Genomic DNA, 23,163 nt, shown 5'->3' on the forward strand with positions numbered 1-23,163 from the left:
TATGTACAAGAATATAACTACTATAATACTGCCCCCTATGTACAAGAATATAACTACTATAATACTGCCTCCTATGTACAAGAATATAACTACTATAATACTGCTCCTATATACAAGAATATAACTACTATAATACTGCTCCTATGTGCAAGAATATAACTACTATAATACTGCCCCTATGTGCAAGAATATAACTACTATAATACTGCTCCTATGTACATTAATATAACTACTATATTACTGCCCCCTATGTACAAGAATATAACTACTATAATACTGCCCCCTATGTACAAGAATATAACTACTATAATACTGCTCCTATATACAAGAATATAACTACTATAATACTGCTCCTATATACAAGAATATAACTACTATAATACTGCCCCTATGTACAAGAATATAACTACTATAATACTGCTCCTATATACAAGAATATAACTACTATAATACTGCCCCTATGTACAAGAATATAACTACTATAATACTGCTCCTATGTACAAGAATATAACTACTATAATACTGCCCCCTATGTACAAGAATATAACTACTATAATACTGCTCCTATATACAAGAATATAACTACTATAATACTGCTCCTATGTACAAGAATATAACTACTATAATACTGCTCCTATATACAAGAATATAACTACTATAATTCTGCCCCTATGTACAAGAATATAACTACTATAATACTGCCCTCTATGTACAAGAATATAACTACTATAATACTGCCCCTATGTACAAGAATATAACTACTATAATACTGCCTCCTAGCTGTGAGGTTGTGTGTCAGTGGTTCTCCTGATGTCTGGAGCAAGCCCAGGGAGTGGCCACCCTGGGCGGGGAAGCTCCCCTGGCAAGGCCCAGGCTTCCCGGCCTACACTGGGACTAGCCTCTCAGGCTTCTACTAATGGGAATGTTAATCCCAAAGCCGCTGTGAGTCCAGTGAATGCAGCGAGTCAAAGCTGCAGCAGTTCTATGAAGAAAGAAACAGTTGTGAGTAAAGTTTTGGGAGGAAAACCTTCTCCAGTTCCAGCAAAGAAGCCAGAAGGAAAAGTGTTGGTGAGTGATGGAAACCAGCAGAATGTGAAGCATTGTAGCTCCCCAGTCAGTAAGCAGCTCCTGCCAGGTGCACAGGTGAGATCGGCCCCAGCTGTGCAGATCACCTCTCCTGCTTCCAGGCAGAGACGGACGTCTTTGGAAAGGCAGACAATGCAGGAGAACCTACAGCAGCATGGCAGTATGGCGCGGTCAGGACGCACACGGTCACAGTCAGGTGGCAGCGATAAACCTGCTGCGGAGCCTGCATCCAGCCAAGGGGCCACAAAACCATCCGTGGTGGACCCGCACAAGACAGGATTCAAAACCCCTGTACCCGTGGTCAAGACTAAGCCTGTGGAGCCGGCGCGTGCACCCGAGCTGCAGCTAGCGGATGAGATACCGGGACTTGTCCGAAAACTGGGTGAGTTACAGCAGCAAAAAAAAGTGCTGCAAATGGAGGTAGACTTCATCTACAGTCTAAAGACCACTAATCCTGCCAGTAATGATGCCTATGACCTGAGACTGAACACACTGGGTGTACAGCTGGCGAGTGTTGTGCAGGACACTGAATCTGTGCTGGAGAGCATGGGGCCCCTGGCAGAGACCTACAGGAACCGGGAGCGGTTCGCCTCCTATAAGCAGGACTGTGCTGTAGAGGCCAGGACCCCTGATGTTCAGGACGGGACCCCCCAGCAGCGGACACGGCCAGTGTTACAGGCTGCCCGCTTCTGCTTCCAGGAGGGTAAACAACAGCAGCAGCAGGCAGCTCAGTGTGATCAGGAGCATACACTTCAGACTGCAGCAGAGGCACCACAGGTCCCAGAATGCCCCACACAGGAGCAGGACAGTGTATGTGAGACTGTGCTGATGAGACAGCCGAGTGTGAACAGGAGCACACACTGCAGACTCCAGCAGAGGCACCACAGGTCCCAGAATGCCCCACACAGGAGCAGGACAGTATTTCTGAGACTGTTTGTGCTGATGAGGCTGAGGCACAGACTGTGGCTGGGGATGCTGTGCCCATGGGGTCGGGGGTTGGAGGGGTTTCACATTCTGTATTGGACGTCGCACTGTCTGATAATGATGCTGCTCATGATAATGTGCAAGATATGTGTGATTATCCCCCTTTGCCATCCAGTCCACAGGGTGTGACAGCCCCCCTGCTGCAGGCCCTCTCCCTGTCAGTCAGCCCAGTGTGACCCGGCAGGTGCCCCCCAGGAATGCCTGGAGCCGCGGCGCCCCATCCTTCACTTCCAGCGCCAGGTACACCGGCCAGACATTCAAGCGCATTAATGTGGTGCGGTTTAAATACATAGGTGCCAAGGAGGATCTGCCACAACGCAGGTATGTGGTGAGAGAGCTGCTCTGCGGCCAGATGGGGTTTGTGGCAAATGAGATACTGGCAGTGTCTAATCTTCAGGACAGGCAGGGCTACGAGGTCAGCTTCAAGCTCATGTCTGACCTGGATAGATTCTGGGCCAATTACCCCAAGTTCAGAGATGCTGAGGGCTGGAATAAGTTTGTATTGGTTCCTATCTCCAGGCCAGACACTGTCACAGTGAATATCACCTTCTGGAATGAGGCCGTTCCTCCACAGGACATCGAGGTGTGGCTCCGGAGACACTGTGACCTCGTCTCTGGACTCACCAAGGTCAGAGATGAGGATGGTATCTGGACAATGGGGTGGCGGGTCTTGGTAAAATTGCGGCAATGTAATAACATCACTGCCCACTTACCCAACTCCTTCTTCATTGGGAGGGAGAAGGGAAGGTGTTATTATCCCGGGCAACCCAGAAAGTGCTTCAAATGTGGTGGGAAAGGTCATCTGGCTAACGCCTGTACTGTGGTGAAGTGCAGTCTGTGCGGGGCAATCGGCCATGTCGCTGCGGACTGCCGGGACGTCAGGTGCAACCTCTGTGGTAGGATGGGCCACCCTCACAGGGACTGTCCAGATGCCTGGCACAACATCTGCAGAGTCTTCCCTGATGAGTTAGTGATGGCAGGGGCAGAGGCTCAGGAGGATGAGGATGTGGTGGTAGGGACACATGAGGAGGAGTGTTTAATGTCAGGAGAGATGTTGACCAGCTCAGATGCCCACCAGGAGTCCACTCAGGCAGCACCAGAGAAGCAGGGTGCAGAGGGGAACATGGAGGTCGTCCATCAGGTCCAGCAGCCTCAGATAGCCCCCCCTTCAGCATCGCTGTCTGTATCTGATGACTGGAACATTAATAATAATAAAAGGAAGAAAAAGAACACATCCTCCCGTAAACCTGAGGCAGAATATGACACTGGTCAGACTGCTAGTAAGAAGGTTCAGAATTCTGCAGGAGTGATGGTCGTGTCCAACAAGTATGGAGTTTTATCTGACTCCAATGGTGACGATTATGAGGAAGAGTTGAGGAAAGTTGATGCTGAGTGTGACAGGGACATAGAGGACCATCCCCCACCAAAGCGGAAGCCCTTATCTGTAGACCCTCAGGTAGAGTCTGACATGGACACCAGTGGTGGACAGAACATCTCTGACTCATGATGATGGCTATTACTCTGCTCCTTCTATATTGTGTTGTGATGGCGGGGTTCTCATTGACAGTGACCTCGAGCAATGTGAATAGCATTAAGCTGAGGAGAACTAGACACACGGTGTATGAACATCTCAAATATCTGGACACAGATGTCATCTTCCTGCAGGAGACACGACTGACATCTCTGGGGCTTATGAGAGAGGCTGAGAGGGAATGGCGGTCCGGTCCTTCTTTCTGGTCACTGGCTGTGGAGCCTTACGCCGGGGTCGCTGTCCTGTTTAACACCAATGATGTGACTGTGCATAGGATGACGGAGGTGGTCATGGGAAGATGTCTGGTCCTGGAAGTCACTGTCCATGGGAGGCGACTCCGGCTTATTAACATCTATGGGCCACAGACAGTGACGGACAGGATCCAGCTGTTTAATGACGTCAAGCCTTACCTCTTCACTTCTCTTCCAGTGGTGATGGCGGGGGACTTTAATGCCATAATGACATCAGGTGACAGCTCCTCGGGCAGGGCAGTGACCAGGGACGGTAAGGTCCTACATAACGTTATAATGCAGGCAGGACTGACCGACGTTTTCACACAGGGTGGGCGACAGCCAAAATTCACGTATTCATGTTCCAACAGGAGCAGTAGGATAGATTTTGCTTTTGTCAGTCCTACTGAGGCTGTCGGCGCCCTGAGTGAGAAGGTCGTCCCTTACTCTGATCACCTCGCCTTGTGCTTCTCTTTGGGTTCCTCTAACCGTCCGGACATTGGTAGAGGGTTGTGGAAGCTTAATTCCAGTCTCCTGGATGATGCCTATGTTCAGAGTCGTGTTGACTCCCTTATCCAGCTTCATCTAGACAGGGTTGACTTCTATGACAACATGACCGACTGGTGGGAGGACGTCAAGGAGGATATCAGATCCCTCTTAAAGAGACTGTCAGTTAATAAAGGGAGGAATAAGTACAGCCAGTACCTAAAGCTGCGCAAAGAATTGGAGTCACTGTATTCGGCGGGTGGGGATGACAAAGTGAAGATCGACCGGCTGAAATCTGAGATAAAGCAGTATCAGTATAGCAGGTATACCTCCCTGGTTCTTGAACGGGATTATGGGTCCTTAGGGGCCCCTGATCCCTTTGAGAATTGCAGGGAGAGGGTGGCCAAAAAAATGGTCACGGGTCTCATTGACTCCCAGGGTGTATTGCAGGATTCACGGGAGGGTATCCTGGAGGTGGTGAGATCTTACTATGCTGACTTGTTTCAGAGGAAAGTTTTGGATAAAGATAAGATGGCTCAATTCTTGGAGGCAACTCCAGCGCCTGATACTAATGATCTGGACTTTTCTCCTTTGACAGCAGAATTAACGGTGGAAGAAGTTAAGGAGGCCATTGATAAGTTATATCTGAAGAAGGCACCAGGTCCAGATGGTATAACAGCAGAATTTTATAAGAAATTCAGAGACCTCCTGGCTCCAATTCTCGTGGATGTGTATAGAAATTGTCTAGAAAATCACCTGATGCCTCCATCCATGAGAGTGTCCTCGTTAATTCTGCTGTCTAAAGGTAAAGAGCCGAGTGACATCAAGAACTGGAGGCCGATTGCCCTCTTGAATGTGGACAGGAAGATTCTAGCAAAGATCCTATTTTCTAGATTAGTCTGTTTGTCCCCGGCACTGTTGGTAGGCTCTCAGTTTGGCACAGTAAAAGGGTGGAACATCTCTGGAGCAGTGATCTCGATACGGGAGATGTTTGAGAGATGTAAAGCTCTGCGGTGTGGGAGATATGTTGTTAGTCTGGACCAGGCTAAAGCCTTTGACAGGGTTGATCATGACTATCTGTGGGCCACTTTGTCAAAGTACGGTATTCCGGGACAATTTGTGGATTGGGTGAAGACGTTGTACAGAGAGGCGGTGAGCTTTCCTCTGATTAATGGTTGGCAGGGTGGCACTTTTGGAGTTGGGGCGGGGGTGAGACAGGGTTGCCCAATGAGTCCGCTCCTGTATGTTTTTGCCCTAGACCCGTTTCTGAGGTCACTGCAGGAGTGCGATTTTCAGGGGGTGCCGGTCCCCCACTGCCCGCCTCTGAATGTTGTTGCCTATGCGGACGATGTGACGCTGGTGATCTCCAATCCTCGTGAGGTGCAGATGTTATCTGCGTCCATCAGAAGCTACTCAGAGGCCTCCGGGTCTCTGGTCAACCTTGAAAAGAGTCAAGCTCTGTGGACATTAGATACTGAGCCCAGCTTTGATCTGCCGCAGTTTTCCAAAGCCTCCACCCATATTAAGATCCTAGGGGTTAAATTTGGGAGGGATGATAATGCCACGCTAAATTGGGAGGAGAAATTGGAAACCGGAAATGCAAAGGTTCAGCGATGGAAGAACTGGAGGCTGACCTACAGAGAAAGGGTCACAATGTTGAAGACTTACCTGGTCCCCGTTTTCTTGTATGTCTCTGTCATTTTCCCTTTACCAGAATCTTTCTCAGCGAGGCTCTTCAGCCTGTTCTTCCAGCTCTTGTGGGGGAATAGGATGAACCTGATAAAGAGGGGAATAACATACCTACGGCGGAGAGAGGGTGGGCTGGATATGTTGAATCCAAGGGTTTTCTTTGACTCCTTGTTTCTAAAGGTGAATTTTGGGAACATGGACTCAAACAGTAGCTCCCTGTGGGTAAATAGTATCAGGTACTGGATATTGCCTTTTGCAGAATCTTGGGTGCGAGGCGGCAGTCTCAAGAGGAGGAGATGGACAGGTGACCACCTCCCCCAGTATCTGGACTATGGTCTGAAGTGTGTTAGGAGGTGGGGACTGGAGAGGTCTTACATTGAGAGCAGTACGAGAAGAGACCTGTATGCTCGTGTATGTAGGACTTTCTTCTACTCTCCACTGGCCCTGAGAGATTGTGTCACCACCACCCTGCAGGAAAGCCTTAGGTTCCTAAACGGGAAACGGCTTCCTCCTAAACTGTTTGATGTCACTTGGCTTTCACTGCATAGTCGGCTCTTTGTCAGAGGGAACCTGAAACATCTGTGTGTCTCTGATCGGAATTGTCCCCTTGGTTGTCAGCAGGAGGAGACTATGGAGCACTTTATATGTGATTGCTGGGGAGGGAGGAAGATCTGGGAGGAAGTGTCAGATAATCTAAAAATCCCCAGACTGCGGTCCCTAAAGTATCCTGACATAATCTATGGTGTCCCCTCCACTGTTAGTGACATCAACAGAGAGACAATGTACATTATAATCAGTGTCATCAAATACTATCACTGGCACATGAGAACCCGGGTGTCACTGCACAATGAGCCGTTCGATCACACCGCTGCCGCCAATCAGGTTATGTCAGAACTCCGGTGGATAAAATCACTAGAAGTTGGAAGGAGTCCAAGAAACATAACGTTATGGAGAAACGTAAAATTCAGTTAGAAAATATGATAATGTTTTTTTTTTTTGTGTTTTTTTTTTTGTTTTTTTTCCCTCTAACTTTCTTTTTCCATCCCCAGATGTGGACACTTTAATTTATTGATGAATATGATCTGATTATTAGTGCTGTGTATATATTACCTAAGTGGTTTGTGTTTTGTAATACTGGATGATTTTTGTTTTATTATAATTGTAATTATGTTTGGGTTTTATAATAAAAATTGCCCCTATATACAAGAATATAACTACTATAATACTGCCCCCAATGTACAAGAATATAACTACTATAATACTGCTCCTATATACAAGAATATAACTACTATAATACTGCCTCCTATGTACAAGAATATAACTACTATAATACTGCCCCTATATACAAGAATATAACTACTATAATACTGCCCCCTATGTACAAGAATATAACTACTATAATACTGCCCCTATGTAGAAGAACATAACTACTATAATACTGCTCCTATGTGCAAGAATATAACTACTATAATACTGCCCCTATGTATAAGAATATAACTATTATAATACTGCTCCTATGTATGAGAATATAACTACTATAATACTGCTCCTATGTACAAGAATATAACTACTATAATACTGCCCCATGTACAAGAATATAACTACTATAATACTACCCCTATGTAGAAGAATATAACTACTATAATACTGCTCCTATGTACAAGAATATAACTACTATAATACTGCTCCTATATACAAGAATATAACTACTATAATACTGCTCCTATGTACAAGAATATAACTACTATATTACTGCCCCCTATGTACAAGAATATAACTACTATAATACTGCTCCTATGTACAAGAATATAACTACTATAATACTGCTCCTATATACAAGAATATAACTACTATAATACTGCTCCTATATACAAGAATATAACTACTATAATACTGCCCTCTATGTACAAGAATATAACTACTATAATACTGCCCCTATATACAAGAATATAACTACTATAATACTGCCCCCTATGTACAAGAATATAACTACTATAATACTGCTCCTATATACAAGAATATAACTACTATAATACTGCCCCCTATGTACAAGAATATAACTACTATAATACTGCCCCTATATACAAGAATATAACTACTATAATACTGCCCCCTATGTACAAGAATATAACTACTATAATACTGCCCCTATGTAGAAGAATATAACTACTATAATACTGCTCCTATGTACCAGAACATAACTACTATAATTCTGCCCCCTGTGTACAAGAATATAACTACTATAATACTGCCCCTATGTACAAGAATATAACTACTATAATACTGCCCTCTATGTACAAGAATATAACTACTATAATATTGCCCCTATGTACAAGAATATAACTACTATAATACTGCCCCCTATGTACAAGAATATAACTACTATAATACTGCCCCTATGTACAAGAATATAACTACTATAATACTGCCCCTATGTACAAGAATATAACTACTATAATACTGCCACTATGTACAAGAATATAACTACTATATTACTGCCCCTATGTACAAGAATATAACTACTATAATACTGCCACTATGTACAAGAATATAACTACTATAATACTGCCCTCTATGTACAAGAATATAACTACTATAATACTGCCCCTATATACAAGAATATAACTACTATAATACTGCCCCCCTATGTACAAGAATATAACTACTATAATACTGCTCCTATATACAAGAATATAACTACTATAATACTGCCCCCTATGTACAAGAATATAACTACTATAATACTGCCCCTATATACAAGAATATAACTACTATAATACTGCCCCCTATGTACAAGAATATAACTACTATAATACTTCCCCTATGTAGAAGAATATAACTACTATAATACTGCTCCTATGTGCAAGAATATAACTACTATAATACTCCCTCTATGTACAAGAATATAACTACTATAATACTGCCCCTATGTAGAAGAATATAACTACTATAATACTGCTCCTATGTACCAGAACATAACTACTATAATTCTGCCCCCTGTGTACAAGAATATAACTACTATAATACTGCCCCTATGTACAAGAATATAACTACTATAATACTGCCCCCTATGTACAAGAATATAACTACTATAATACTGCTCCTATGTACAAGAATATAACTACTATAATACTGCCCCCTATGTACAAGAATATAACTACTATAATACTGCTCCTATATACAAGAATATAACTACTATAATACTGGCCCCTATGTACAAGAATATAACTACTATAATACTGCCCCTATGTACAAGAATATAACTACTATAATACTGCCCCTATGTACAAGAATATAACTACTATAATACTGCCTCCTATGTACAAGAATATAACTACTATAATACTGCCCCTATGGTCAAGAATATAACTACTATAATACTGCTCCTATGTACAAGAATATAACTACTATAATACTGCCCCTATGTACAAGAATATAACTACTATAATACTGCCACTATGTACAAGAATATAACTACTATATTACTGCCCCTATGTACAAGAATATAGCTACTATAATACTGCCTCCTATGTACAAGAATATAACTACTATAATACTGCCCCTATGGTCAAGAATATAACTACTATAATACTGCCTCCTATGTACAAGAATATAACTACTATAATACTGCCTCCTATGTACAAGAATATAACTACTATAATACTGCCCCTATGGTCAAGAATATAACTACTATAATACTGCTCCTATGTACAAGAATATAACTACTATAATACCGCCCCTATGTACAAGAATATAACTACTATAATACTGCCCCTATGTACAAGAATATAACTACTATATTACTGCCCCTATGTACAAAAATATAACTACTATAATACTGCCTCCTATGTACAAGAATATAACTACTATAATACTGCTCCTATGTACAAGAATATAACTACTATAATACTGCTCCTATGTACAAGAATATAACTACTATAATACTGCCCCTATGTACAAGAATATAACTACTATAATAGTGCCCCTATGTACAAGAATATAACTACTATAATACTGCCCCCTATGTACAAGAATATAACTACTATAATACTGCTTCTATGTACAAGAATATAACTACTATAATACTGCTCCTATGTACAAGAATATAACTACTATAATACTGCTCCTATGTACAAGAATATAACTACTATAATACTGCCTCCTATATACAAGAATATAACTACTATAATACTGCCCCTATGTATAAGAATATAACTACTATAATACTGCCCCTATGTATAAGAATATAACTACTATAATACTGCCCCTATGTACAAGAATATAACTACTATATTACTGCCCCTATGTACAAGAATATAACTACTATAATACTGCTCCTATGTACAAGAATATAACTACTATAATACTGCTCCTATGTACAAGAATATAACTACTATAATACTGCCCCTATATACAAGAATATAACTACTATAATACTGCTCCTATGTACAAGAATATAACTACTATAATACTGCCCCCTATGTACAAAAATATAACTACTATAATACTGCTTCTATGTACAAGAATATAACTACTATAATACTGCTCCTATGTACAAGAATATAACTACTATAATACTGCTCCTATGTACAAGAATATAACTACTATAATACTGCTCCTATGTACAAGAATATAACTACTATAATACTGCCTCCTATATACAAGAATATAACTACTATAATACTGCGCCCTATGTACAAGAATATAACTACTATAATACTGCCCCTATGTATAAGAATATAACTACTATAATACTGCCCCCTATATACAAGAATATAACTACTATAATACTGCCCCCTATATACAAGAATATAACTACTATAATACTGCCCCCTATGTACAAGAATATAACTACTATAATACTGCTCCTGTGTACAAGAATATAACTACTATAATACTGCCCCCTATGTACAAGAATATAACTACTATAATACTGCCTCCTAGCTGTGAGGTTGTGTGTTAGTAGCTCTCCTGATGTCTGGAGCAAGCCCAGGGAGATGCCACCCTGGGCGGGGTAACTCCCCAAGCAAGGCCCAGGCTTCCAGGCCTACACTTGGAAGTAACGCTCAAGTTGTGTCTAAGGCGGATGCAAGTCCCAAAGTTGTTTCTGAGGGAAAGAAAGCTCAGAATGGAAGTAGCAGCAGCAGCAAGAAAGATGAAGCTGTGAAAGTGCATAAAGTAACGGAACAAGGAAAAGCCATGGCTGTGGGTAAGAAAGTTCCAGTTAAGCAGTCGGCCAGCCAAGGCAAGCAGAGTGAAGGACAACTAGGAGAAATCCAAAAGAAATCTACTGGTGAGAAGCTGAATGGAGGAAAGCAGCCTGCAGCTCAGGAGGTGTCATCACCGGCTTCAGGTGTGCAGCTGACTCCCAGCAGACAGAGGAGAACCTCACTGGAGAGACAGACGCTCCAGGAGAACCTGCAGCTGAAGCATGTGGTGGCCAGCATGGCGAGCTCTGGGCGCACAAGGTCGCAGTCAGGTGGCAGCAGTAAAAGTGCTGTGGAGCCTGGAACCACGAAACCAGCGGTGGTGAAAGTTAAGGAGACGTCTGGTTTCAAGCATCCAGGGACATTGCTGAAAGCAGGATCCCAGGAGGAGACGCCATGTGCACCTGAGCTTCAGGTCGCAGAGGAGATCCCAGGACTGGTCAAGAGGCTCGGTGAGTTACAGCAGCACAAAGACTTGCTGCAGAAACAGATAGACATGGGCTATAAGGTAAAGGCTGCTAATCCTGGTGGGGATCACACCTTTTGTGATCAGACTCTGAACATGCTTGGTATACAGCTGGCAAAAGTGGTGAGGGACATGGACTGTGTCCTAGAGAAGATGGGGCCCCTGGCGGAGACTTATAGGAACCATGAACTGTTTGTCACACAAGCAGGACTCTGCGGGTTCCAGCTCAGACATTGTCCCAGGTGGGCCCCAGAAGCCGGTGCGGCCAGTGCCGCAGCCTGCAAGTTTCTGCTTCCAAAAGGGTCAAATACTGCAGCCGCAGCAGCCTGCGGCAGACCCAATAATAATAATAATAATAAATTTTATTTTTATAGCGCCGACATATTCCGCAGCACTTTACATTTCAGAGGGGATTTGTACAGACAATAGACATTACAGCATAACAATAATCACATACAGTAGATTATAACAAATACCAAGAGGAGTGAGGGCCCTGCTCGCAAGCTTACAGTCTATGAGGAAAGAGGGAGACACGAAAGGTGGGTGGTAACAGTTGCCCTGATTGTATGGACCAGCCATAATGTTACGTGTGTAACAGTACAGACACAGAGGGCTAATGGATGCATAAAGCATGTGGGAACATGATGCTGGGAACCTGGTTATGGTAAAATTTTTGGCTCTGCCACACAGGGATAGGTTAGGTTAATGTGTTGAGGCGATAGGCCAGTCAGAATAAATGCGTTTTCAGGACACGCTTAAAATTGTGGGGATTGGGGACTAATCGTATTGACCTGGGAAGTGCATTCCAAAGAATTGGCGCGGCACGTGTAAAGTCTTGGAGACGGGAGTGGGAGGTTCTGACTATTGAGGATGCTAACCTCAGGTCATCAGCAGAACGGAGGGCGCGGGTAGGGTGGTATACTGAAACAAGGGAGGAGATGTAGGGTGGTGCTGAGCCATGGAGGGCTTTGTGGGTGAGGGTAATAAGTTTATACTGAATTCTGGAGTGGATGGGTAGCCAGTGTAATGACTGGCACAAGGTAGAGGCATCGGTGTAACGATTGGTGAGGAATATGATCCTGGCTGCAGCATTCAAGACAGATTGGAGAGGGGAGAGGTTTGTAAGAGGGAGACCGATTAGAAGAGAGTTACAATAGTCGAGACGAGAATGAATAAGAGAAACAGTAAGAGTTTTTGCAGAGTCAAAAGTAAGAAAAGGTCGAATTCTAGAAATGTTTTTGAGGTGCAGATGACAAGAGCGAGCCAGTGATCGAATGTGGGGGGCAAAGGAAAGCTCGGAGTCAAGTATGACCCCAAGACAGCGGGCCTGTTGCTGGGGAGTAATAGTGGAACCACAGACGGAAATGGCAATGTCGGGTGTAGGTACATTAGTAGCGGGAGGAAACACAAGGAGTTCAGTCTTTGACAGGTTCAGTTTCAGATAAAGCAGCAGCATGTTATGCAGATTCCAGCAGGTGTACCACAAGTCTCAGAATGCCCAGCAGAGCAGCCTGCAGCAGATTCCAAGCAGCAGCATGGACTGCACTTTCCAGCAGAGGGACTACAAGTCTCAGAATGCCAAGCACAACAGTTGGGCAGTGGACATGTGCTGGTCATTACTGATGGTGCCCAGCAGGGCTCTGATGCTGGGGATAACCGCGCTGTATCTGAGGGGTCGGGGGCTTGGGGGAGCACAGTATCTTTGGTGGACGCTGCACAGTCTGATAATGACATTAATGCTGATGCTAACAATGTGCATGATAATGTCTGTGATTTCCCCCCTTTAATTTTGAGCACACAAGGTGTGGCTGCCCCTCCTGCTGCAGACCTTCACCCTGTCAGTCAACCCAATGTGACCCCGCACGGTCCCCCCCAGTAATGCCTGGAGTCGTGGTGCTCCATCCTTTACCTCTGGTACCAACTATACAGGCCAGGCGTTTAAACGGAGAAACGTCGTGCGTTTCCGGCACAGAGGTGCCAAGGAGGACCTGCCAGACAGGAGGTTTGTCGTCAGGGAGCTCTTGTGCCACCTGATGGGGTTTGTGCCAGTCAGCATCCTGGTAGTGATTAATCTTCCAGACAGGCAGGGCTATGATGTCAGCTTTAAGCTCATGTCTGACCTGGACAGATTCTGGTCTAGTTTCCCCAAGTTTAGAGACACGGAGGGTTGGAGTAAGTTCAGCTTTATTCCTATCTCTAAGCCAGATACTGTCACCGTAAATGTCATCTTCTGGAATGAGTCTGTTCCCCCGCAGGACATTGTGGTGTGGCTCCGGAGGCATTGTGACCTGGTCTCTAACCTCACCAAAAGCAGAGACAGTGATGGGATCTGGACAGGAGGGTGGCGGGTTTTGGTGAAGCTGCGCCAATGCAATAACATCACTGCCCATTTACCTTTATTGGGAGGGAGAGGGGTGTGTGTTTCTATCCTGGGCAGCCTCGTAAGTGCTTTAAATGTGGCAAGGCAGGTCACCTGGCAAATACCTGTACTGTGGTGAAGTGCAGCCTGTGTGGGGAGGTCGGCCATCTAGCTGCAGACTGCCAGAACATCAGGTGCAACCTCTGTGGGAAGATCGGTCACCCTCACAGGGACTGTCCAGACGCCTGGCACAATATCTGTAAGGACTTTCCTGACGAGGACTTGGTGGCAGGGGCAGAGATTCTGGAGGAGGCATCTTTACTGTCAGGGGAAATACTGACCAGACCAGAGGTCCACCAGGGGTCTATTCAGCTAACACCAGAGCAGCAGGATTCAGAGAGAGAACGGGGGAGTATGGAGGTTGTACCTCAGGGGCAGCGGTCACAGGAAGGCATTACTTCAGTGCTACCATCTGTGTCTGAAGAGTATAGCAATAATCAGAAAAGGAAGAAAAAGGACAAGGCCTCCCGTAAACCTGAGGAGTATGACACTGGCCAAGGAGCCGGGAAGAAATTCCAGAGTTCTGCAGGTGTAATAGTTGTATCTAACAGGTTTGATGTTCTGTCTGAGTCTGACGGCGATTTTGAAGATGACCTTAAAAGAATTGACGCAGAGTGTGATAGGGACGTAGAGGATTGTCCCCCGCCAAAGAGGAAGCCCTTACCTGAGGGCACTCGGGAAGAGTCTGAGATGGAGACCGGTGGTGAACAGAATAACTCCGACTCAGATCTGTGACGCTGTCAACCAGATAATGTCCAAACTCAGATAGGGAAAATCATTAGGAGAAATTAGGAAATGTTAAGATAGAGAAGGATGAGTCACTGGGTAGGAACATGATGAGTTCTGTTTGTAAAGTGTTTTTTTTTTTTTTCCTCCTCCTCAAACTAGGAGTATGGACTCTAAGTTAATTTGATATGTATAAACTGGATATGTAATGAATGTATCCTAGTGAATTTAGTTTTGTATTATTGGAGGAATGTTATTTGTATTTGTTTGGTTTTTACAATAAAAATTGCCCCTATGTACAAGAATATAACTACTATAATACTGCACCCTATGTACAAGAATATAACTGCTATAATACTGCCCCTGTGTACAAGAATATAACTACTATAATACTGCCCCCTATGTACAAGAATACAACTACTATAATACTGCCCCTATATACAAGAATATAACTACTATAATACTGCCCCTATGTACAAGAATATAACTACTATAATACTGCTCCTATGTACAAGAATATAACTACTATAATACCGCCCCTATGTACAAGAATATAACTACTATAATACTGCCACTGTGTACAAGAATATAACTACTATAATACTGCTCCTATGTACAAGAATATAACTACTATAATACCGCCCCTATGTACAAGAATATAACTACTATAATACTGCCCCCTATATACAAGAATATAACTACTATAATACTGCCCCCTATATACAAGAATATAACTACTATAATACTGCCCCCTATATACAAGAATATAACTATTATAATACTGCTCCTATGTACAAGAATATAACTACTATAATACCGCCCCTATGTACAAGAATATAACTACTATAATACTGCCCCTATGTACAAGAATATAACTACTATAATACTGCCCCCTATGTACAAGAATATAGCTACTATAATACTGCCCCTATGTACAAGAATATAACTACTATAATACTGCCCTCTATGTACAAGAATATAACTACTATAATACTGCCCCTATGTACAAGAATATAACTACTATAATACTGCTATGCACAACAATATAACTACTATAATACTGCCCCTATATACAAGAATATAACTACTATAATACTGCCCCCTTTATACAAGAATGTAACTTCTAAAATACTGCTCTAAAATACTGCTCCTATGTACAAGAATATAACTGCTATAATACTGCTCCCTATGTACAAGAATATAACTACTATAATACTGCCCCTATGTACAAGAATATAACTACTATAATACTGCTCCTATGTACAAGAATATAACTACTATAATACTGCCCCCTATGTACAAGAATATAACTACTATAATACTGCCCCCTATGTACAAGAATATAACTACTATAATACTGCCCCCTATATACAAGATTATAACTACTATAGAATCATAGAATCGTAGAGTTGGAAGGGACCTCCTGGGCCATCTGGTCCAACCCCCTGCTCAAAGCAGGATTCGCTAAATCATCACAGTCAGATGTCTGTCCAGTCTCTGTTTGAAGACTTCCAAGGAGACTTTCCATTGAAGGAAAACTCACCACTTCTCGTGGCAGCTTGTTCCACTCATTGATCACTCTGTCAAAAGTTTTTTCTAATATCTAATCTGTGTCTCCTTTATAATACTGTCCCCTATGTACAAGAAAATAACTACTATAATACTGCCCCTATATACAAGAATATAACTGCTATAATGCTGCTCCCTATGTACAAGAATATAACTACTATAATACTACTCCCTATGTACAAGAAAATAACTACTATAATACTGCCCCCTATGTACAAGAATATAACTACTATAATACTGACCCTATGTACAAGAATATAACTACTATAATACTGCCCCTATATACAAGAATATAACTGCTATAATGCTGCTCCCTATGTACAAGAATATAACTACTATAATACTGCTTCCTATATACAAGAATATAATTACTATAATACTGCTCCTATGTACAAGAATATAACTACTATAATACTGCCCCTATGTACAAGAATATAACTACTATAATACTGCTCCTATGTACAAGAATATAACTACTATAATACTGCTCCTATGTACAAGAATATAACTACTATAGTACTGCCCCCTATGTGCAAGAATATAACTACTATAATACTGCCCCCTATGTACAGGAATATATCTACTATAATACTGCCCCTATGTACAAGAATATAACTACTATAATACTGCTCCTATGTACAAGAATATAACTACTATAATACTGCTCCTATGTACAAGAATATAACTACTATAGTACTGCCCCCTATGTGCAAGAATATAACTACTATAATACTGCCCCCTATGTACAGGAATATATCTACTATAATACTGCCCCTATGTACAAGAATATAACTACTATAATACTGCTCCTATGTACAAGAATATAACTACTATAATACTGCCCCTATGTACAAGAATATAACTACTATAATACTGCTTCCTATATACAAGAATATAACTACTATAATACTGCTCCTATGTACAAGAATATAACTACTATAATACTGCCTCCTATGTACAAGAATATAACTACTATAATACTGCTCCTATGTACAAGAATATAACTACTATAATACTGCTCCTATGTACAAGAATATAACTACTATAATACTGCCCCTATGTACAAGAATATAACTACTATAATACTGCCCCTATGTACAAGAATATAACTACTATAATGCTGCTCCCTATGTACAAGAATATAACTACTATAATACTGCTTCCTATATACAAGAATATAACTACTATAATACTGCCCCCTATGTACAAGAATATAACTACTATAATACTACTCCCTATATACAAGAATATAACTACTATAATACTGCTCCCTATATACAAGAATATAACTACTATAATACTGCTCCCTATATACAAGAATATAACTACTATAATACTGCTCCCTATATACAAGAATATAACTACTATAATACTGCTTCCTATATACAAGAATATAACTACTATAATACTGCTCCCTATATACAAGAATATAACTACTATAATACTGCTCCTATGTACAAGAATATAACTACTATAATACTGCCCCTATGTACAAGAATATAACTACTATAATGCTGCTCCCTATGTACAAGAATATAACTACTATAATACTGCTTCCTATATACAAGAATATAACTACTATAATACTGCCCCCTATGTACAAGAATATAACTACTATAATACTGCTCCCTATATACAAGAATATAACTACTATAATACTGCTCCCTATATACAAGAATATAACTACTATAATACTGCTCCCTATATACAAGAATATAACTACTATAATACTGCTCCCTATATACAAGAATATAACTACTATAATACTGCTCCCTATATACAAGAATATAACTACTATAATACTGCTCCCTATATACAAGAATATAACTACTATAATACTGCTCCCTATATACAAGAATATAACTACTATAATACTGCTCCCTATATATAAGAATATAACTACTATAATACTGCTTCCTATATACAAGAATATAACTACTATAATACTGCCCCTATGTACAAGAATATAACTACTATAATACTGGCCCCTATATACAAGAATATAACTACTATAATACTGCTCCTATGTACAATAATATAACTACTATAATACTGCTCCCTATATACAAGAATATAACTACTATAATACTGCTCCCTATATACAAGAATATAACTACTATAATACTGCTCCCTATATACAAGAATATAACTACTATAATACTGCTCCCTATATACAAGAATATAACTACTATAATACTGCTCCCTATATACAAGAATATAACTACTATAATACTGCTCCCTATATACAAGAATATAACTACTATAATACTGCTCCCTATATATAAGAATATAACTACTATAATACTGCTTCCTATATACAAGAATATAACTACTATAATACTGCTCCCTATATACAAGAATATAACTACTATAATACTGCTCCCTATATATAAGAATATAACTACTATAATACTGCTTCCTATATACAAGAATATAACTACTATAATACTGCCTCCTATGTACAAGAATATAACTACTATAATACTGCTCCTATGTACAAGAATATAACTACTATAATACTGCCCCCTATGTACAAGAATATAACTACTATAATACTGCTTCCTATATACAAGAATATAACTACTATAATACTGCCTCCTATGTACAAGAATATAACTACTATAATACTGCTCCTATGTACAAGAATATAACTACTATAATACTGCTCCTATGTACAAGAATATAACTACTATAATACTGCTCCTATGTACAAGAATATAACTACTATAATACTGCTCCCTATATATAAGAATATAACTACTATAATACTGCTCCCTATATACAAGAATATAACTACTATAATACTGCTCCCTATATATAAGAATATAACTACTATAATACTGCTTCCTATATACAAGAATATAACTACTATAATACTGCTCCTATGTACAAGAATATAACTACTATAATACTGCTCCTATGTACAAGAATATAACTACTATAATACTGCCTCCTATGTACAAGAATATAACTACTATAATACTGCCCCCTATGTACAAGAATATAACTACTATAATACTGCCCCCTATATACAAGAATATAACTACTATAATACTGCCCCCTATGTACAAGAATATAACTACTATAATACTGCCCCCTATGTACAAGAATATAACTACTATAATACTGCCCCCTGTGTTACACCGTCTGTTACGCGCTCAGGCCTGTGACATTGTCTGATCTCGGTTCTCACTCTTGTCCTTTGCTCGTCTGTCCTTCACCTGCAGGGTAAGGTGAGGGGGGCACAGTAATTAGTTGGGGAGACCTCCAGATCCAGCAGCTATAATTATACCGAAGACGGAACAGGCAGATTAGTGTTCCTGAGTAATTATGATCAGCGCTCACTTTCCATCCTGTAGAACTTCTCTGGGATCCCGTCCAAGGTTCCTGCATTGTTCTCGGTTGCTCTATAAATAAACATATTATTCACGCCGGCGCTTTACTATTATTATTTTTATTTGCTGCGTGCAGTTTTGGGTAATTAGCCGCTTATTTGCTTGTGCCGTAATTAGTGTGGAACTGCTGAGTTCCCCTCTGACTGCGCCGACTCTTCCTGTTTTGGTTTAATTTCTTCAAAATCAACTTTTTTTTTCCTGCTTGTTTATTTTTTTTCTTCTCCGTCTGCCCCCAAAATCTACTGTATGATGTATGGTGTAGTACAGTGTCACAAGTGATAGGATTAGATACAGCAGACAGTATCACACAGGAGAGGATTAGATACACGGCTCAGCAGTCAGTATCACACAGGAGAGGATTAGATACAAGGCTCAGCAGTCAGTATCACACAGGAGAGGATTAGATACACGGCTCAGCAGTCAGCATCACACAGGAGAGGATTAGATACACGGCTCAGCAGTCAGTATCACACAGGAGAGGATTAGATACACGGCTCAGCAGTCAGTATCACACAGGAGAGGATTAGATACACGGCTCAGCAGGCAGGTTCACACTTAGATTAGATACACGGCTCAGCAGACAGGTTTACACTTAGGATTAGATACAGGGCTCAGCAGTCAGTATCACACAGGATAGGATTAGAGGCACAGCTCTGCAGTCAGTATCACACAGGACAGGATTAGATACACAGCTCAGCAGTCAGTATCACACAGGAGAGGATTAGATACACGGCTCAGCAGTCAGTATCACACAGGAGAGGATTAGATACACGGCTCTGCAGTCAGTATCACACAGGACAGGATTAGATACACGGCTCAGCAGTCAGTATCACACAGGAGAGGATTAGATACACGGCTCAGCAGTCAGTATCACATAGGAGAGGATTAGATACACGGCTCAGCAGTCAGTATCACACAGGAGAGGATTAGATACAGCAGCTCAGCAGACAGGTTTACACTTAGGATTAGATACACGGCTCAGCAGGCAGGTTCACACTTAGGATTAGATACACGGCTCAGCAGGCAGGTTCACACTTAGGATTAGATACACGGCTCAGCAGGCAGGTTTACACTTAGATTAGATACACGGCTCAGCAGACAGGTTTACACTTAGGATTAGATACACAGCTCAGCAGGCAGGTTCACACTTAGGATTAGATACAGAGCTCAGCAGACAGGTTTACACTTAGGATTAGATACAGAGCTCAGCAGACAGGTTTGCACTTAGGATTAGATACACAGCTCAGCAGACGGGTTTACACTTAGGATTAGATACATGGCTCAGCAGTCAGTATCACACAGGATAGGATTAGATACACGGCTCAGCAGACAGGTTGACACTTAGGATTAGATACACGGGTCAGCAGACAGGTTCACACTTAGGAATAGATACAGCAGACACTGGTAATTTTCCCCCTTTATATACAATTGGCTACATTTTATTGTGGGTGACTTAACCCCTTTGCTGCCTCTTTAAGGTCATTCCATGGTAGCTTACGTTGCAACACTAAAGTAGCTTACGTTACAAAGATGATGGTAACTTATCTTCAGATGAAATAAACCTATGGTAATGTAACGCAAGTTACCATCAGCTTTGTAACGTAAGTTACTATATTGTGTTGTAACATACCTTATCTACATTTCTTGTTATAAAAACTGTTGCATTTAACTTGAGAGGTTAAAATAAATTTAACGTTACTTGGACTATGGTGTTTCAATACAATAAAAACAGTGCTTCTCCCCTGTTTACCAGAACTGAAAATTTGGCTCATGATATGAACAATTGCCTTTCCTTTTTTTGTAACTTAAGTTACCAAATAATAACATTGTATTTTGTATTTAATTTTATTGTTGAAAAATCAAACTGTGTTGAAATCTAAGGAGAATAGTTTAATGTACAATATACATTCACTCCTTTTTGTGTCTACCTTCAAAGGACAGTCTGTAGCCAGTTTTTGGCTTGTGAATGTAACTTACTGTGGATTGAACCTTTAGCTTTGTTTCTAGTTGCTCAGCTCTGAAGCATTTAAAGGGCCAGCTGGTGTTTGAGGGGCCCCTCCCTGCTGGTGAGCTGGGTGTGCCGCTCCCTGCTGGTGAGCTGGGTGTGCCGCTCCCTGCTGGTGAGCTGGGTGTGCCCCTCCCTGCTGGTGAGCTGGGTGTGCCCCTCCCTGCTGGTGAGCTGGGTGTGCCCCTCCCTGCTGGTGAGCTGGGTGTGCCGCTCCCTGCTGGTGAGCTGGGTGTGCCCCTCCCTGCTGGTGAGCTGGGTGTGCCGCTCCCTGCTGGTGAGCTGGGTGTGCTGCTGGTGAGCTGGGTGTGTCGCTCCCTGCTGGTGAGCTGGGTGTGCTGCTGGTGAGCTGGGTGTGTCGCTCCCTGCTGGTGAGCTGGGTGTGCCGCTCCCTGCTGGTGAGCTGGGTGTGCTGCTCCCTGCTGGTGAGCTGGGTGTGCTGCTCCCTGCTGGTGAGCTGGGTGTGCTGCTGGTGAGCTGGGTGTGCAGCTCCCTGCTGGTGAGCTGGGTGTGCAGCTCCCTGCTGGTGAGCTGGGTGTGCCGCTCCCTGCTGGTGAGCTGGGTGTGCTGCTCCCTGCTGGTGAGCTGGGTGTGCTGCTGGTGAGCTGGGTGTGCTGCTCCCTGCTGGTGAGCTGGGTGTGCTGCTCCCTGGAGACTGTGGTTGTCTCCAGGCCTCTTCTGTGTTGTTTGTTACTATGGAGCAGGAGAGACGCTGCAGCAGAAGAGCAGCAGCAGGAAGACACTGAGCCCCCACTGCATGAGAGACCTCCATCCTGCTCCTCCACATCACACAGCTCAGACCCCCAGGATGAACATCGTGCTGTCCAGGTGAGATGGGACCCCCTGTGCTGTCACAATGTCACCACTACCTCCAGCCTGGCACAGACCTTGTCCTGGGGCAGATTTGCAGGGTATTGCCCCTGGTGCCAGCTCTGTGCGGACAATGGCCTGAACATCAGCTGCTTCGTTACAATGTGTCAGGCTTTGCGCCTCACTGATACTTCTCAACTGAGGGTTTGTTCTTCTTGTATTACTTGGAAGTAATCAAAGTGTTTCTCCATTCACTGACAGCAGGCAGAGGTATCACTGCCTCTATAGATCCATTATAAAGCTGCAGATGTTTTCACGCCCTCCCCGGAGATAAGCGGCACCTGCTCTTATATGTTCTATAAGACTACTTTCACACATCAGGTTTTCGGCGTCAGGCGCGATCCGGCGTCGTGCCGGAACGCCGGATCCGGCAAATGTTTGACCCTCCAGCTGTACCCAGGCTTGGACTGGTCCTCGGTTAAGCAGGTGAATTCCCCGGTGGGCCTCGTGGTGCCCTTGTCAGTAAATGTTCCGTTATCTCACCAACCAGTTCATTGTTG

At 42.3% G+C, this 23,163-nt stretch overlaps 1 protein-coding gene across 1 annotated transcript in view; it reads left to right on the forward strand.

Annotated features, from left to right (window-relative positions):
• Positions 1-22,295: 22,295 nt before the first annotated feature.
• The window catches only part of CIBAR2 (CBY1 interacting BAR domain containing 2), a 31,111-nt gene continuing 30,243 nt past the window's right edge, over positions 22,296-23,163 (forward strand). The window contains exon 1 of the mRNA XM_073554908.1: positions 22,296-22,621. Coding sequence (XP_073411009.1) covers positions 22,551-22,621 — 71 coding nt within the window. The 5' untranslated portion in view covers positions 22,296-22,550. The remainder of the gene's footprint in view (positions 22,622-23,163) is intronic.

This window comes from Dendrobates tinctorius, unplaced genomic scaffold (genome assembly GCF_039654945.1).
Source record: "Dendrobates tinctorius isolate UK_male_01 unplaced genomic scaffold, ASM3965494v1 ptg000214l, whole genome shotgun sequence".
In the NCBI taxonomy this organism is placed as follows: Eukaryota; Metazoa; Chordata; class Amphibia; order Anura; family Dendrobatidae; genus Dendrobates; species Dendrobates tinctorius.